This window comes from Saccoglossus kowalevskii, chromosome 13 (assembly GCF_978046115.1).
Source record: "Saccoglossus kowalevskii chromosome 13, keSacKowa6.1, whole genome shotgun sequence".
Classification (NCBI taxonomy): domain Eukaryota; kingdom Metazoa; phylum Hemichordata; class Enteropneusta; family Harrimaniidae; genus Saccoglossus; species Saccoglossus kowalevskii.
Window position 1 is genome coordinate 11,419,532 of NC_140653.1, and position 16,685 is coordinate 11,436,216.

At 38.3% G+C, this 16,685-nt stretch overlaps 2 protein-coding genes across 3 annotated transcripts; one reads left to right on the forward strand and one right to left on the reverse strand.

The window, feature by feature from the left end:
* Positions 1-2,326: 2,326 nt before the first annotated feature.
* Positions 2,327-12,196, reverse strand: LOC102802866 (uncharacterized). Of its 2 annotated transcripts, none has more exons than XM_085506923.1 (8): positions 11,888-12,175; positions 5,225-5,307; positions 4,801-5,049; positions 4,481-4,552; positions 4,115-4,388; positions 3,812-3,942; positions 2,914-3,090; positions 2,327-2,575 (listed from the first exon to the last, which is right to left on the reverse strand). In XM_085506923.1, exons 1-8 carry the CDS (start codon positions 12,108-12,110, stop codon positions 2,405-2,407), a joined length of 1,380 nt encoding a protein of 459 aa, XP_085363049.1. In that variant the 5' UTR covers positions 12,111-12,175; the 3' UTR covers positions 2,327-2,404. The 2 variants fall into 2 exon arrangements, with proteins under 2 accessions (XP_085363049.1, XP_085363050.1); XM_085506924.1 differs by having other exon boundaries at positions 2,470-2,575; positions 2,896-3,090; positions 11,888-12,196.
* On the forward strand, positions 8,031-11,702 carry LOC146735002 (uncharacterized). Its single transcript, XM_085506922.1, has 2 exons — positions 8,031-8,197; positions 8,306-11,702. The coding sequence occupies exon 2, from the start codon at positions 8,333-8,335 to the stop codon at positions 10,865-10,867; it is 2,535 nt and encodes an 844-aa protein (XP_085363048.1). The 5' UTR covers positions 8,031-8,197; positions 8,306-8,332; the 3' UTR covers positions 10,868-11,702.
* Positions 12,197-16,685: the final 4,489 nt, after the last annotated feature.

Consider the following 16,685-nt stretch of genomic DNA (forward strand, 5'->3'; position numbering starts at 1 on the left):
AGTTTGTACTGTTTTCACCGGGTCTCGGCGTTCCACAGCAGCTCGCGCAGAGCCCATAAAGAAAGTATAGTGGCGAGAGGGATTTGCATGACATCATCTCATTTACATAAGTTAATATTCATAAGGAATGAAAAACTAGTCTTCAGTAAACTGTGCCAAAATGCTGTAGGCAACATGGTAATTATAAATTGACCGATTCTATCATTACGAGCTGAAAAATCGAAAAACTGATGGGAGCGTTTCGAGACGTTTTTGATCAGGCTTTAGTAAATTGTTGAAAGACACCACAGGTTCTATTTCTTTAACGCAATCATAGCAAGTTACAAATTCATAGAGACTACAGAGAAACGTTTATCCCACTCGAGTACCATTGCTCAAAATGATTCCAATAACTTTAACCAGTGATACGTTACCTAATTAGTGTGCATCACCGTGTGTGCATGCGCAGTTTGAAAATAGAACAATTTTAAACGCAATAAAATTACGCCTCGTATGCTTGTGGCGTCAAACTGGTCGTCGGTTGAATAGTTTTGCAATGACATTTTTTAGAGGCTGTATATTTCTACATTTCGTTGAGAATTATTCTGTAAAGAAATCGAAACGTTCCATTCAGATCGGAAAACGCCCTCTCGTGCAAACCCCACTCTTGTAAATTATGTGAAGAATGAAACGTGTCAGAAACACGTGCACGCTAACAAAACTAGTAAAATGCAAATTGAATTGTATGCGACGATCAACACCCCACCCAATTGTCACGTAATGTGTACCGGATAAAGCCAACTACGAGAACTTTTTCTGGGATACAAAGTACAAAAATGCGTTATAGGATTTTACAATAGATTTTGTATTGGCTATGGTTTTTAAAGAAGCTCTTGCTTTTTGAGACACTGCGAGTCCTGCACAAAATTCGTAGTGTGAAGGAAGGAGCATGTATGGATTGAGAATTGGTAATCATTGGGCATGGTTTGCCTCGCTCAGTATAAATTAAAACTAGTGTTGTACAAGCATTGAACACCTTTTGGAAACGACTATATGCGATGACGTTTTCGATATCGTATATGCAATCAATGTACATGTACGTAAACGATATTTCTTGCGAGAACTTCTGGAAGACACTAATCATACAAGCCGAACATTCCCTTGAAAAACTCAATCTACGTCGTCTGTGCAAGTTTTTTTTTTTTTAAACTTAGAAGCCACAAGACCATTTGTTTAATACAACACAGCTTCAATGGCAACACATTAGTTAGAATCGAGGGCTCCATTTGCTTACATGGCAAAATGAAAATTTACCGTTCAAGTATATTTCATTCGATTATTGGCATAATTTGCTCATAAATAAATTGGTGCAAATTGTCAACAGTACAATCCAAATGCCCAACAATACACCTCGCCAAGATTTGAGCGCCATACTTTGAATGCAATCACACGATACAACATGGCTTGCAAGAGTCACTTCAAAATTAATTAACCTCAAAATATTTCTATTTGCGAAATATTCATCGAATCTGTAAAACTAACTAAAATACAGTAGTGTTACTTATTGAGAGAGCCGAAATAATTACTACACCCAACGAGTCGCCGAGAATAACACATTATGCAAATTACTAGTACATCATTTCACCGACGGCCACGGAGAAATGTAGGCTGGCACAGTGTGGGCGATTATTAAAAAATGGCGAAATGGAGGTTTTAACGCAAAATCATCTGGACTGGACGTTTTTGCCGCGCCCTTGCTGCAAACAAGACCAGTCTGTGGTGGTTTCGCGTTCACCTCCACCTTTTACGAAACTATTTTTTTCATTTTTTTTTAACTGAAAACAAATCGCCACAGCTGGGCCAGTCTAGGGGCAATGTAACGTTTGCAGTATTCGACTGGCGGTAGTACAATTCGATAATCTCGCTTAGAATACGCGTCTAAATATACATGTAAATTACGTTCGGCCACAGTTATTTACAAGATTCGGACTACAAGTGTGGCCGTTACTCTTTAACCGGCAGAGTTATTTGCGCGATTCAACAGTTAATTTAAAACTACAGCATCTAAAGTTCTAATCTATACAAATATGAACTTGAAACGCGTTCAGATTACTGTTCCGTAACCACCAGTTTAATCGAAAAACTCTTGGACGTTTACAGCTCCGATATGACTGCATTCCAAATCCCTGAATTGTGACTGATACAGTTCATCGAAACAGTTTAGTTATGATTTGAACATTAATTGACCGGCTAATGTCATAGTGACAGCTAAACCATGGGGCATTTACACATTCAACCAAACCAGACATATTTGAACAAGCTGAAACAGTAAAAATGGACAAAAATACTCATTGGTAGAAACTAATTTAATTATTCAATCGATTTTCATAGAAGAAAACAAATATAATTTCGATGTGCGATTTATTTACAAATGCGAAGGACGGCATGACCACTGTGGGCGCAGATTTATGACGGGCGAATGTGCAATGCTTTTGGTTGCTGTAACCTGGATCCTATCGGGGGCCATCAGGTGGAGAGTTGGTAAAATTTCTGGTGATGCCGACAAAATCTTTGACTTGTTATGTGTGCAGCCGTCCTAAAAAAATAAAGAAATAAATTTGACAGGGATACACATGACGTTAAATCAAAATGAAAGGTAACGCAGGAAAAGCCCACGGATGGCAATCTTAAGTGCTATTGTGTGTACAAGAATCCCCATTATAAGGCATGTCACCGCACTGAGAATTTCTAAATTACAAAGTCCTGGAAAAAACTGTGGATGATGGAGTTTTCGATATCGTATATGCAATCAATGTTATACAGCTTTGTAAAAAAAAATGTAAATTTGTCTAGGTACGTCAAGGCGATATATTCAGCGAGAGCGAGGAGACCCTAATATCAGCCAAAGGCACTCACTTGAATAACTCAATCTACCTCGTTTGTGGTCACTTTTACTCGCCGACTTTTACCAATTGTTTCACCTTCCAGGATTTCGTCTCTGTCTTTGCAGAGAGCCTCCAATTCAGCGGCGGCCTCAACTTTAGCAGTTTCGTCGTCGTCCTTATTTTCGTGCGATGAATAATCGTCACTGCCAGAGTCGGTATTTGACGGCTATAATGCAAAAAACGTAATTAGTCCTTGTAGACCTTGTGTGGGGGGGGGGGGATGGTGGCAGCTTCGAGCTACAATACTACTACGAGTTTTCCCGAAAGCGCGCACTCGTTCTTTTGTATGGCGAATACAATGCGATCAATACTGGAATCAGACAATATATAAAGGTCTGGATCCATAAAATTAATAATTAAACAGACAATAAGCATTCTATGAATTAGCGGAATAGCGGAAATGCACGTCTCCATAAAATGTACACATGATCGAAACCACGCCCACTTAAAGCTAGGTTGCCCAGTGGAACTATGTTTATAGTTCCATGGGTTGCCGAAATGTATTCATACATGACCAAATGCGGAATGGCAGAAATGCGATTTTTGATTGGCTCGTGCATGTCCTGATGCGACACTGATGCGGACATCAGACTCACACCAGCGTGCGTGCATGCATACCAAACCAGAAGACCACGTTCTCAGACTGCGACCGAATAGGGACAATGAAGAGCCCGAGTGCAGCCTATTTACATGATTGTGGTTCTTACAACATCTTGTACGAACACAACTGGGTTACTGCAATACAATAGGACACGGGGAATTAACTTCGACTTATCGGTAATTAATAGTTTTAATCGACAGCCTTGGCAACCAAGGACGCATTTATTAATAGTCAAATTCAAAAGAATATGAACTCTCATGTGCCTTGAAATACGCAGATTACTTACGACGTAATCCTCATCCTGACTAGACCTGTAATCTTCAAGATCGAAGTCGCTGCTGTCAGTGTCCGTCAACGTCTCGTCGAGTTTTCGCTTCTTGTCGGCATCATGGGGAAACATAGGAGAGTCATCTTTTGCTGAAAGACGTACGAAGACAATTTATGAAAACAAGTTGTCCCGTAATAATGTATTACGTCGATAGTGCTACAGTAAAAAAATGTTTGTTTTTTGCGACATTGAACTGTTCCCCATCCAAGCAAATCAAAGTGACTGATAATTTACAAGTTTGCTACAATTCATTTTACATACCGGACGGGGAAGCTACGAGATATCGCCTAATATCGCCGTCGCTGCCACTGCGTTTTGTCTCAATGCCGAAGAGGTGCAACGCCTTGGATGGCAAAGCGAAATGTCTCGTGAAATGCTCGACAAAGGAAACTGGCGTCAATCTTTTTCGTGGAGTTTTCTTCATTCGGTTGGATATAGTTTTGGGAGAACACGCCCCAGACTTCCTTGATCTTCTCCGTCTACTTCTACGAGACGATAGCAGTAGAAAGTTGTATACTTTGCGAAGGACATCGGTCTGTAACGGGAAATGTTTAAATATATTTTTGGAGGGGGGGGCCGAACACTTGTGTATGCTTTGAAAACTCATCGTTCGAACTTTGTACTTACCCACAACTGCAATGGGGCAGCAATCAGCATTCCGGCAAATCTAAACGGCGCCCCCACAATCTGAAGGTACCCCTGAATTCGAGCAATAAAGAAAAACAATCGTACGTTCAAATTCAAGTCTATGGTTAGTGATAGTTTGTTTGCGAAAACAGATTTTAAAAATAACAAAAATTGTATGCATGTATAAAATAATTTTCTGTTCATTTGAATACTTTCGCTAAGTAAACTTAGTTTCGAACATTTCATCTATTGTGGAAAAACTGCGTGCACATTTTACAAGTTACGATAATGACATTAGCTCCACTTTACATTCGTCTCACCTTCACTTTGACCTCTTCGGTCTGTGTACCCTTGATGGTAGTCGTCAACTCGCCCCCTTGTGCAGCTACCTTCTCAGTCGTCTCGCATTTAGATTTTTCCTCCGGCAACAAGTAATCAAGGACCCTTTCAGATGCATCGATGGTACTTTCCAGACTTCGTAGCAACAGTCGACCGGGTGTGGTTTTCAATATTCTTTCTCCTGTTGAACAAACCGCTCTTTTCAAGGACTGTTTGCTTTTCGCAATAATCTGAAAGAAAGTGTAACGTGCTATCACAGCTGCATTGATTCAAATTTAATTGACTGATTGGTTAACGCATTCCGTCATGCGCGGAGTTTTGATAAAGAACACGATTGTGGGAATTACCAATTAATTTCCGTATTTGAATAATTTACATCTACGTTACCTCTGCGGCTCAGCTTACCTTCTGTGGTTGTTGCCTAATAATTGGATACTGATCTTCCACTTTAAGAAGTGCCTTGGATGCATATGCATCAGCTGTACATACTGTGGTGGGGAAACTCATTTGATTTAGTAAAAACTAAATTGTGAAAGTATTTGCATTCAACGGTCAGCCAGTTTTAGCCGAAACTTTCCAAACATTAGAACATTTCCGATACATTTACGTAATTATGTTTACACGTGAAGACGTCTGTCACGAAGAAAATTCCATCAAACCGAGAATTGCTAGGAGTTGATTGGCTGAATATTATAGTCAAAGCGTAACAAAAGAAAACGCTATTAAAAATCTGCAAGTAAATTATAACTTTATAAATAAAACATTTTGCAGGAATACTCACTGACGAACACTTGCAAAACAAGATAAGAGCTTATCGCTAAGTTGTCAGAACAAGGGAGTTACTTCCCAATATACCCCACCCCTTACATCAACTCTAAACCAAACCCTCCACTCCACTCCACTCAATTGAGGGTAGAGGTAGAATTAAATTTAGGATTAGAAGTTGGGGTAAATTGGAAAGTCTCTATCCTAAACTTCAAACTCGACGATTCAGGAGAACAAAACACATTTAGAAATTTATACCAGCATTATTACAGTTACTTTGTTTTCTAACACAGTTCAACTTCGCATGCAGTTTCAATAAATTTAAGGCATGGCAACAAACGTATACAATTGATATGTGAACTGTACCGTTGAGGGCAGTATATACAGTAACAGCAAGCGTATACGGGCAGGAATTAGAGCATTATTCTGTATCCAGGCGCACTGTAATGCACAATTCAGCTGTCTTGTGTTATTGTGCGTCTCACCTTGGACGATAATTAAGCAAAGACGGAAATCAGTGGTAACTTTTACACGTAATTCATCCATTTACACCTTTATTTTGGGTTAAATATAGACTCCTAAATCAAGCCAGGCTGAAAATTTTCACTCTTTCCAGATTCACATTGTTACGTGTGAATTATTGAGCAGCGACAACAACTGACATTGATTCGATACATTTAAACACGTTTCCAAAGAACAAGACACGGCCGGCAATCATACAGTCTAGAGTTAGCTCGGTAATGCTTCGTGCCTGACAAACCTACGGCCAGAGTATGTACACATTTTGAACGACACAACATATATAAATACCTCAACTTTAATAAATTGTGGTACAGTCCTCAAACGACCCTAATCCGCGAAACGAAAAACTAGCTTATTCATTCATAGTTGATACATATTGTTAGATTATGTGCGAATTTAGTGCTTGCGTTTACGGACTGGAAGGTTTACCATTCTCTGTGCAAGTGACTAGATTACGCTGAATTGATCGTTGTATCATGATTTATATTTCAGTCAGTTTGACAGTGGTTGTCATGACATATACTGATAAAGGTTAATGACAAGACCAGATGGCGAGCTGGTCGAAATCAACCAAAAACATCTTATGACTCTGCAGTTTTTAAGATACAAGACAGTAGCTGTAATTCTAAACCAATGTTGTTTGCGAGTTTAAAAAAGGTAGTATCTTGGTGGAATGTTAGTGCGAGATTATTACCCCATCAATATTAGTTAGTGTTGACAATGTATAGAAATGTTTTCTCTAGACAGCTTGACGAGTAATTAATTGATTATGATGTGTAAAACTTTCATGTGATTGGTTGTTTGTTTGAAGGCAAGGCCTTGGAGTCTCTTATACTGATTGTAATTGGTTAAGGGGTGACAAGAAATAAAGATGGATTTAATGCTGTCTCGGGTGAAAAACCAGGGACTTGGCAGAGAATCGTTTTGGGAACATGAACGAAGCTTGTGTGTGTCTTTTGTCAGCCTAGCGTGGAAACGACCGAATCCCGGTTACCTAAGTGAAAGGTTTTTAACCATCAAAAATGCCTATCACACGTGGTGGATAACCCTTGGGCATTGTGTTCAACACAAAAATCATCCTGTGAAGAAAAGTGAAATGACGAAGAGGTGTCTTTCTTGTGAACCGAACTAACAGCTCCATGGCAGAGACGACTCAGAAACCGCGCTCGACGACTAACACCGTTACCAGTATGGCACCGATGTACAACGCTGAAGAGATAAAGATTTCAGAACCCCTTCGGAAGGACCAGTACCGGATAGGACTGTATAATTAAGAATTGAGCGACATTAAAGACAAGAAGATGACAAAGAACGACCCGGACTAACGCGACGACAAGAGAAGAAGACGCTATATAGACTTTGAATTAGAACTTTAGCTATCTGTGTATTGCTTAGAGAACTGCTCGCTGGACACTGTAACTGACACTGTGTAACTCAATAAGGACGTTGAACTCTTTTCCAGAACCCTAACCCTATTGCTCAGTAATGTAATGTATTGCTTGCTTTTCTATCTTTTTTTTACCGTTTTTTTTGTGGTATTGAATTGTATGTATGCCCAGAGACACAGAGATGAATAGTAAGAATAGCGGATATTTTGGTATCGAAAAGATTATTAAGGGTAGGCTGAGGAACGGTAGAAAAGAGTATCTTATTAAATGGGTGGGGTACCCAAAAGATCAAAATTCTTGGGAATGTTATGAGAATTTAAACGAACAGGCGAGATTATTTTTAGAAGACCATCCGATACCCCTTATGGGATCGACAAGAGCGAATAAAAGAAGGCGGGAAAAGTTGATTAATGGTTTAGAAGTATATTAAAAAGAGATTAGTGTGTGACAAGACGAGTGTTATTTAGGCCCTGGGACGCACATCATTCATTACTAACGACAATAATTAACGAATTCATTCATACGAGACAATTTCTCAAGGAGCGTGGAAAGAATCCATGATAAAGCCTAAGTTTAAATTACATGGAAGTGTTATGTCCGCACTATAGCTACGTACGGGTTTGGTGTTGGGGGTCACACTTTCATGAAGACGCCGGGCGGTGACGCCAGGGACAATTTGATGAGAACATAGGAAACGCTTTAGGTGGGTACTTAATTCTACCATTCGACCACGCAAATTGAGAATTGGCCACGAATTTTTCATTTATCATGTGTCATACCCCTTTCTTTTCATTTCATTACTAATTTATAGTGCGTCTCCCGAGAAATTGATGTCAAGATGAGAATAGCGTTGATATTTATTAGTGTATTACTGGTCGTACGATGGAAACCGTCTGTGCAGATGAGAGATTATGTTCTGCGCCCCAATTATGGAGTATTGTTTGAACGGGTAGCAAACATCGATAACAGCCTAACGTACTGGCATCATACGTTCGCAATACCTTATTTAGATATTCCTATGATGAGTGTGAATGAGTCATTATGTTCGAACGAAACAGTTCACCTCATTCCGAAGTTTTGTGAGGAATACGGGGAAACTTTGAAGTTAGTCGAACAACAGAATAAGTTCTATATGTATCATATTTCGAGAGATGAACGAGCGATTCGTGTGTTATTTCCAAAGATGGAGAAAAGGAATTTGGGAAATGAACGGCAGAAGAGGGGATTATTAGACTTTGTAGGGAAGGTATCGAAATCTTTATTCGGAACGGCCACGTCGAACGACGTAAATATTTTGAGACGGCATGTAGCGGCATTGGAAAGTTCCACCGAGGTTATGACAGATCAAATTGTTGCGTACGAAGATGATTTAAATTCATATGTTTTCACAACGAATAAAAGAATAGGGAATGCTCTGAATGGGATTAAGGAAAATCATGAGGCCATTTATTCGATCGTATCTGATTTATCGCAATGGAGAAAGCGCTTGAACAGAATGGAACTAAATCAAGAGGCGTTAGAAAAAGAATTAAATTATGAACGGCGATCCACACATTTAATGTTTCGATATGCTATTCAACGCCTACAAGCGTTACAGTTACTTGAAAGGGAGACACAACGTAGGGTGAGTTCGATTGACGTGTTATTACAAGAAAGGTTACCTTTGCAGTTGATAGGACCGAGAGTGTTAGGGGATGCTTTAAGGGCAGTGCGAAAGAAACTACGAAAGAAATATCCTAATTTTGATATAGCATACACGAATTTGAATTATTATTACCATAATGCGAGAGTGACATTTCGGCGTACAGACAATAATGTGTACATAAAGGTTGGAATTCCCATTACTATAAAAAACGACATATTCGAAGTGTATAAAGTGATAGTCATGCCTATGCCCCTCCCTTATGATTTAGGTGATAAACCTCAGCATTTCGACAATAATACAGCAAAGAACGGGCGCACGAAGGTAACGTCAGTTGCAGAGTATTTTGGGGTTAATGAAGATGAAACTTACTACGTTGAAATGAGTGCAGACCAAATTTCGTCTTGTACTGGTCTGACAGTAAAAGATTGTCCCTCTGTGATTACCATGATAAATATGCGTAAGTCGTCGTGTACGAAGGCCTTGTTCTATGATAATAAAGAGGAAATTCGTAACACATGTAAAACAGATTTAATACTCAACCCAGTATACGACCCTAAGATTCTCGAAATCGGACAGGGGAATATTTTGGTAAATAGCAATGATACTAAATGGTTAATAGCATGCGGGGATAAAAGCCCTGAGCCTATTGAAGGTTGTACAATGTGTATAATTAAATTGCCCTGTGGATGCGCTATAAAATCCGACAATCTCTATGTATCGCCATTGTTAACCAGTTGCACAGAAGACGAGGCCCCCACGTTTCTGCATCCGGTAAATTTGCCATTCTTAATACCCTTTTATGACCCAGATGATTTGACAGAAATTACGGGGGAATCGATGTATGAAAACCCGTGGCGAGTACAACTCACTAACATCACCATTAACAGAGGGAATTTCGAGGAAATTGTACGTTCTGATGCACGTTTGGTGGTAGATTTAAACAGAACGGCAGATTTATTAAAAAAAAATAAACCAATTTATTATTCAAAAGTAGACAAATTATTTAGCGACATTACGGATGAAACCCCTGCCTTACCGTTTTTGGAAGTCAAAACTATTACTATAATTGAAACCATTCTGGCTATTATAAGCACAGGGTCACTGATTTTGTCAGTATATACAGTTTGTAAGGTGAGAACTTTGAGCATATTGATTGCAACCCTTCCCAGGGCCCGGGCTAAAACGTTATATTTGCCAGTAGACGAGTTAATTACGGACCACCCCTTGCGAGATTTGAAGAGTTCCATGATCCAACTTCGAAATGAAACGTTAATTCTGATTTTAATGTGTTCAGGATTCTTATTAATATTGGCGGTTATTCGATTGTGCAAGTGTTATCGTAATCGCTCTATAATGTATCGTGCACCTAAATTGCCCCGTACTAAGTTAATTTTAGAGATATCCAATGACAAGCTGTATGTCTTGGTAAATGTTATGACCCTGTACGTGTCTCCGAGCCATTTGGCCTTTGCAAAGCGACCCGTGATCGAGAATTTAACAGTTGAACGTGGTATAATGTCGTCCGTGTTGAATATCGAATGGGGTGATTTAAAATACAAATTTCATGGTGTAGAACGTGTAATTTCTTTGCCCAAAGCCGTTAAGATACCAAAGTGGAAAGATAGTAAGTGCATGGCTGTGGAAGGGGTAGGGAATCATTATAGATTATTGGTAGGTCTATCTGAAGTATATACCGAGATTCCCAGGGATATTATTAGTATGCAGTAGATAGGGAACCCAATACTGAATAATTGGGATAGCAAGTGAAGTGCTGGCACCTCTCCTTGATAGAGTAGGATATTCGAAAATATAACCAATGTATTTAACCTCATAATCTTTTTATTTAAATATATATAACTATTGTATTGTAGAATCATAACAGTAGTGTTTAAAGTTATAGCTTTTTATTTGAAATTATAATTACCATATGTAATCATTGTATTTACTCATTTGAAACTATGTATTTTGTTATATTAGAGTGTATTTTACTTGCTTAACAATTGTTGATGTATTTGACGTGTGAAATATAAATGTGATGACATCCTTGGTATTGGAACGGTATGTTCGGAGAACATGCAGAATGTAAAACAGGGGGTTGTATCATGATTTATATTTCAGTCAGTTTGACAGTGGTTGTCATGACATATACTGATAAAGGTTAATGACAAGACCAGATGGCGAGCTGGTCGAAATCAACCAAAAACATCTTATGACTCTGCAGTTTTTAAGATACAAGACAGTAGCTGTAATTCTAAACCAATGTTGTTTGCGAGTTTAAAAAAGGTAGTATCTTGGTGGAATGTTAGTGCGAGATTATTACCCCATCAATATTAGTTAGTGTTGACAATGTATAGAAATGTTTTCTCTAGACAGCTTGACGAGTAATTAATTGATTATGATGTGTAAAACTTTCATGTGATTGGTTGTTTGTTTGAAGGCAAGGCCTTGGAGTCTCTTATACTGATTGTAATTGGTTAAGGGGTGACAAGAAATAAAGATGGATTTAATGCTGTCTCGGGTGAAAAACCAGGGACTTGGCAGAGAATCGTTTTGGGAACATGAACGAAGCTTGTGTGTGTCTTTTGTCAGCCTAGCGTGGAAACGACCGAATCCCGGTTACCTAAGTGAAAGGTTTTTAACCATCAAAAATGCCTATCACAGTTGTGTAAAGAACGCTACCATGCCATGTGGTAATTTGCTATCGCTAGTTTATACAATATACAAGTATAACAAGTAATTGCAACTTACCTACGTCCAGTTTATTCAGCACTGGTCTGGATATATTAGCTGCCGCGCGACAGCCGTTTTCTAACAAGGTAGTGGCAAATCGAAATATACCACTTGTGCTCTGGGATGAACGGTAGAAATCATTAGCGGCTGCAAACGTGGTTTCAACTACCGGTAATTGAACCAATTGCGCCACGAAACAGTAACTCTTCTCTGATTGTTGTAAGTCGCTGGACATTTCCATTCTTCTTGCTTTAACCTCGCTGCACGGCTGGTGACTGACTGGTGGATGTCAGAGTTCCATACGGGGTTTTAACTTTACTCCGTATCTCACCTGGCATTGTTTTAACGTAGCGTAAATGGTAAATACTTATGCATGAATACAAACACTAGAACGAATATCTTTTCGTCATTTCTTATGCAAATTAAGATGTTGAAGTCAAATACACCTGTCATAAATACAGAACTGTCCACTGATTGGTTCAAGTTGAGCTTGACTATGTTCGTGAGGAATCTTCTGACAAATCGACGGTCGTTATTTGTCGAATTCAAGCTGCGCTAAATAAAACTGGAACCGTACAATCGCGTCTGTGTTCATTTATTCCCAAGTGTGTTTATAGGGTTGTCACATTCAGGCCAAGCCTGCATTTAAAACCATTTGGTGAAGCCAGTGCGATATGTTACAGATACCTACGTTTGAAATTTGAAATGAAAGGGTCATGGGTCAATGCGAAGGTACTTACAAAACTGTGCCTGATTGGCTACCAAACCTTAACACCTAACAGACAGACCAATCAGAGAGCCGCCTGTTTGTTGATATCAAATTATACTTCAACTCTGACTATAACAGTTAAGTGTAAAATAATACCATAATGGAAAACACATTTCTGCTTGATTATTTAGTCCTGAAAATGTTATGCTTATTGGTAGTACTTCCTATGAAGAGTCAACCAGTGGATGGTCAAGCATATGTTGGTGTTTTGTAATTTTAATTAGTATTTTTTTTTTTTTTTTTTCAATTTTCCCTTAACATTTTTTCATTTTATTTAGCATTATTTTTGAAAATAGATGACAATTTTGAAGTTTTCACAAAGTTGGCTATTCTTAATATAGTATCTAAAACATAAAGATATTACGCCCTAATAGTCAGTGCAGTCAAGTCGAAACAGAATACGCGCACAATATCTGTCCCGGACGTTGGTGGCGCTATCGGTTCCAGTTCAATTTAGTAATGAAATTTCCCCTAAGACAACAATGTAACAACTTGAAAAGCAAGGTCTTCTAGACACGGGGAAATTTTTCCAAAATCAAATATAAAAGAGAAATGAAAATAGTGGTTCGTTATTCAATAAATCAAATAGCGAATACATCTTCATAGTTATTTACACAGAGCGCTATTTTTGTTGTTGAAAAAGTTGTTACAACCCCTCTCACCAATGTAATACTTGGTTTCAAAATTGTCAAACTTAGTTTTTAAAAAAAAAAATGCTTCCATGTTTGCATATGCAACCCATACGTCACTTCCTGGTATATATTATCGGAGTATATTCAGCCCAAAAAATTGTTGCAACTAGTATCCAATTTGCAAACGTATAGAGTAATATGAACTTTATAAAATGCATTTAGGTCTAATAATGAAATTAGCTTAAAAGTCACGTGGGTTTATATACTAAAATAAGTCTTACAACCATATAGATAGTATTATGGTGTCAAACGATATATCCCGTTTTTGCGAAATGACCCCACGCACTACGTATGCACGTGTCACATATCGACCAATGACAACGAGTCGTTGCATCATGCCCGGCACGGGTATAATCACTGTACGCTGTACGCCTATCAACCAAAAATACACATCAGTTTGCCAAAAGCTATTTTTTTTTTTAACTGTATAACATTTTTTCCCATGTAATAAATATAATTTACCTGGTAATATGTATGTCACAACGGTGTACGACCTTCAGTTGTCGGTAATTATGTAAATAATAAATATTTGTAATATTAATTCATGCGATATTTCCCTCTAAATTTATTCTGACCTTCACTGTTCGTATATGTCAAAGATATAATATAATATGATATAATATTCACTAAGCTAATTTAAACAAAACGAATGCAAATATTATCTCATCTCGGCCTATATACATATTTAATATGAGTTCATATTTTTTTTTTTACCAGAACCTTTTTACGTTCTTCTGCCGTGAGCCGGCAGTCACGGCAAAATACATTGGGGATAGAGTACATTGTAATTCAGACTTTCGATGCAGATACAGGTTAAAAATGGCATGCGTATGTGGGAATGGCACAGCAGCTTGTCCGGCGGGCAAATCCATTTCCCCCGACAATAACCATTTCACGTGTTGTAGCTTAGTGTATAGTTGTCGTTCGTATGGGACTTAACGCGGTACATTTTACATGTGTTGATGGCTGATTAATGCAACCCGAAAGTACACATTTTAAGACTTTCTTTTGGAAACTTAATGTTGAATGGCGCCCTCGTTAGTTTCACTGTGGAAAAGATATTGACAACTGTGGTCAGACTTACCTCGTTCTATAGTCCGTACATGCATAACGATATTAGATAAACAAGTACATTGTATTCGCAAAATAACTAAATCTAAAATTCGAGATGGCACTATAGTGATCGTTTAATTCGCTGCATACTTACCCTGTGACGAGGAGACCACTAATTCTTTGTTGGCAACTAGTAATTCAGATACGAGAATAATTAGCAATCTCTTCATTGAATATATTATTATTCTTTCGCCATAATATCCAAATAGGACATTAATTATCTAGATTAATAGATATATTACACTTCATTGATTCAATCATTTCGACTCTCAGTCCCGCGGCTCCTCGGAGTACTTGAATCATGTTGACATGACAAGGACCGCCTATCATCGGAACCAGATAATAGACGAATGGTATGCTAAGTTCACATAAGTGAATAAAATCTCCCAGTACTCATCGCATTCGCATTATGTATTGATTTGTTCATTTCATGAAAGAATTGGTCGGCGACGCAAGGGAAAAACGAGTATGTAAGTGACTTCGTGTCCTGTGTAGACAGTTTAGTTTATTATATTATATATTTAGCATGGCCAACAATTGTCAGTTTGCTAGTTTGCGTCGAAGACATAAATGAATGAAAATATGCACAAAAGGCATAAATATATGGCCAACCAGAACGTCCCTTATCTGTTGGTGTAATATACGGATTACAAAAGGGCCACTAAAAACGCAAGAGTATGAGATAAGTTTATTTTACGTTTTATTTTAGTTGCCAGACGTAACATACACCGTGACCGGCGTTAAAGTACTGTCCTATCTTTCATGGTGATAGGCGCTACAGATACACTTATGTTGTAACAAGGGTTACTAGTACTTTGCTTACGTCATACTCGTGAAGTTGACAACGATTTGACTCGTGGAGAGATTCCTATCTGACACGATTCTTATCGGTCAGTGATCGGGTGTTGAAGGCAGGTTCCATCCATCTACCGCAAACATCAAAATACCGACAAAGGAACCGACACGGCTAATACGAGGTGGGTTTTCAGATTAGCGTGTTTGGCACATGTATATTCCTTGATTTAACTACCTCGGCTGTTTCAGAAAGCACGCTTTTCCAATCAAAGCCGTTAAGATATTGTTAACCTCACAATTAGTCCGCCATCATCTATGACGTCATTGTCTTGCTTCAGCAAACTTTGGCGGAATACATTTGCACAACCGCGTCTCCCAGAGTGGGGGAAACAAGAAGTAACTGGGAAGATTAAAATTTCGAGCAAAATCTTTCAAAATCGAAATACATTTTATTGCATATGTTGCAACTGCTTGTGGCGAGTTTTTAAATTTGTGTTTGTACATGGCATGTATGTATTTTTCTCATACTCAAATCTGTAGCTGTTCAATAGGTTCGCAATTTCATTCTGCGCGGAACGTGACACGTGACATGTGACATTCACTCTAATGCTGCTGTACACTACTACGTCACTGACGTACTTTAACAGACGGGTAATTTTCAGGAGCTTATTTTCAACAGATTTGTTTGTTCTCATCTTTTTCTCGAAAAGTTGACGTAAATATAATTTTAGCAGTTCAATAATTGACATATACTGGACGAGAACCTACAATTTTAAATATTGTTGTTTAATATGAATATAAAGAACCATGATTTGTAACGGCATGAAAGCTCGCATCTGAATTTTCGCTCAGTGCAAAATGAAATTCTCTAATACGCATGCGCACTAGTCATTTTCATTCGACGAACACTACCACTACTGTCTTGCAAACTTTTTAGTTTATGATAGATCGTAATCGGATTTGGTCTTCAATATCAAACAACAATATTAAAAATAAGTTTCCCCCCATTTTGCTTCTCTAAATTCTGAACAGACAGAAAGAACAGAAATATTTTTTTTATATTCGTAATTTATCGCGTAACTAAAATACATGAGAAGATTAACGTTCATATTAACATCATATGCGTCACGTTGGTACCATGGCAACCGATTGCCGTGTTTGTTGACCTTTGATCTATTAGACGATTTTTCAAATTCCAGCCGGTAATCTGTTTCCGTTATTACAATATGCTGTAAAACTATTCCGAGTTTCGTAGCAGACAACCGTCTGTATGGTGGACCTTTCCTCGGAGGTTCCTTTCTACGTTAATTGTGATCAATGATTCGGGCGAGTGCCTTGTTCTAAACATGATTACGATAAATACATAGCGTCGACTGATATGTGTATGCAGCTGTGGTATTTGATACCGTTATTCAAGTTTACCAGACAGATTTAGTCTGACTATCGT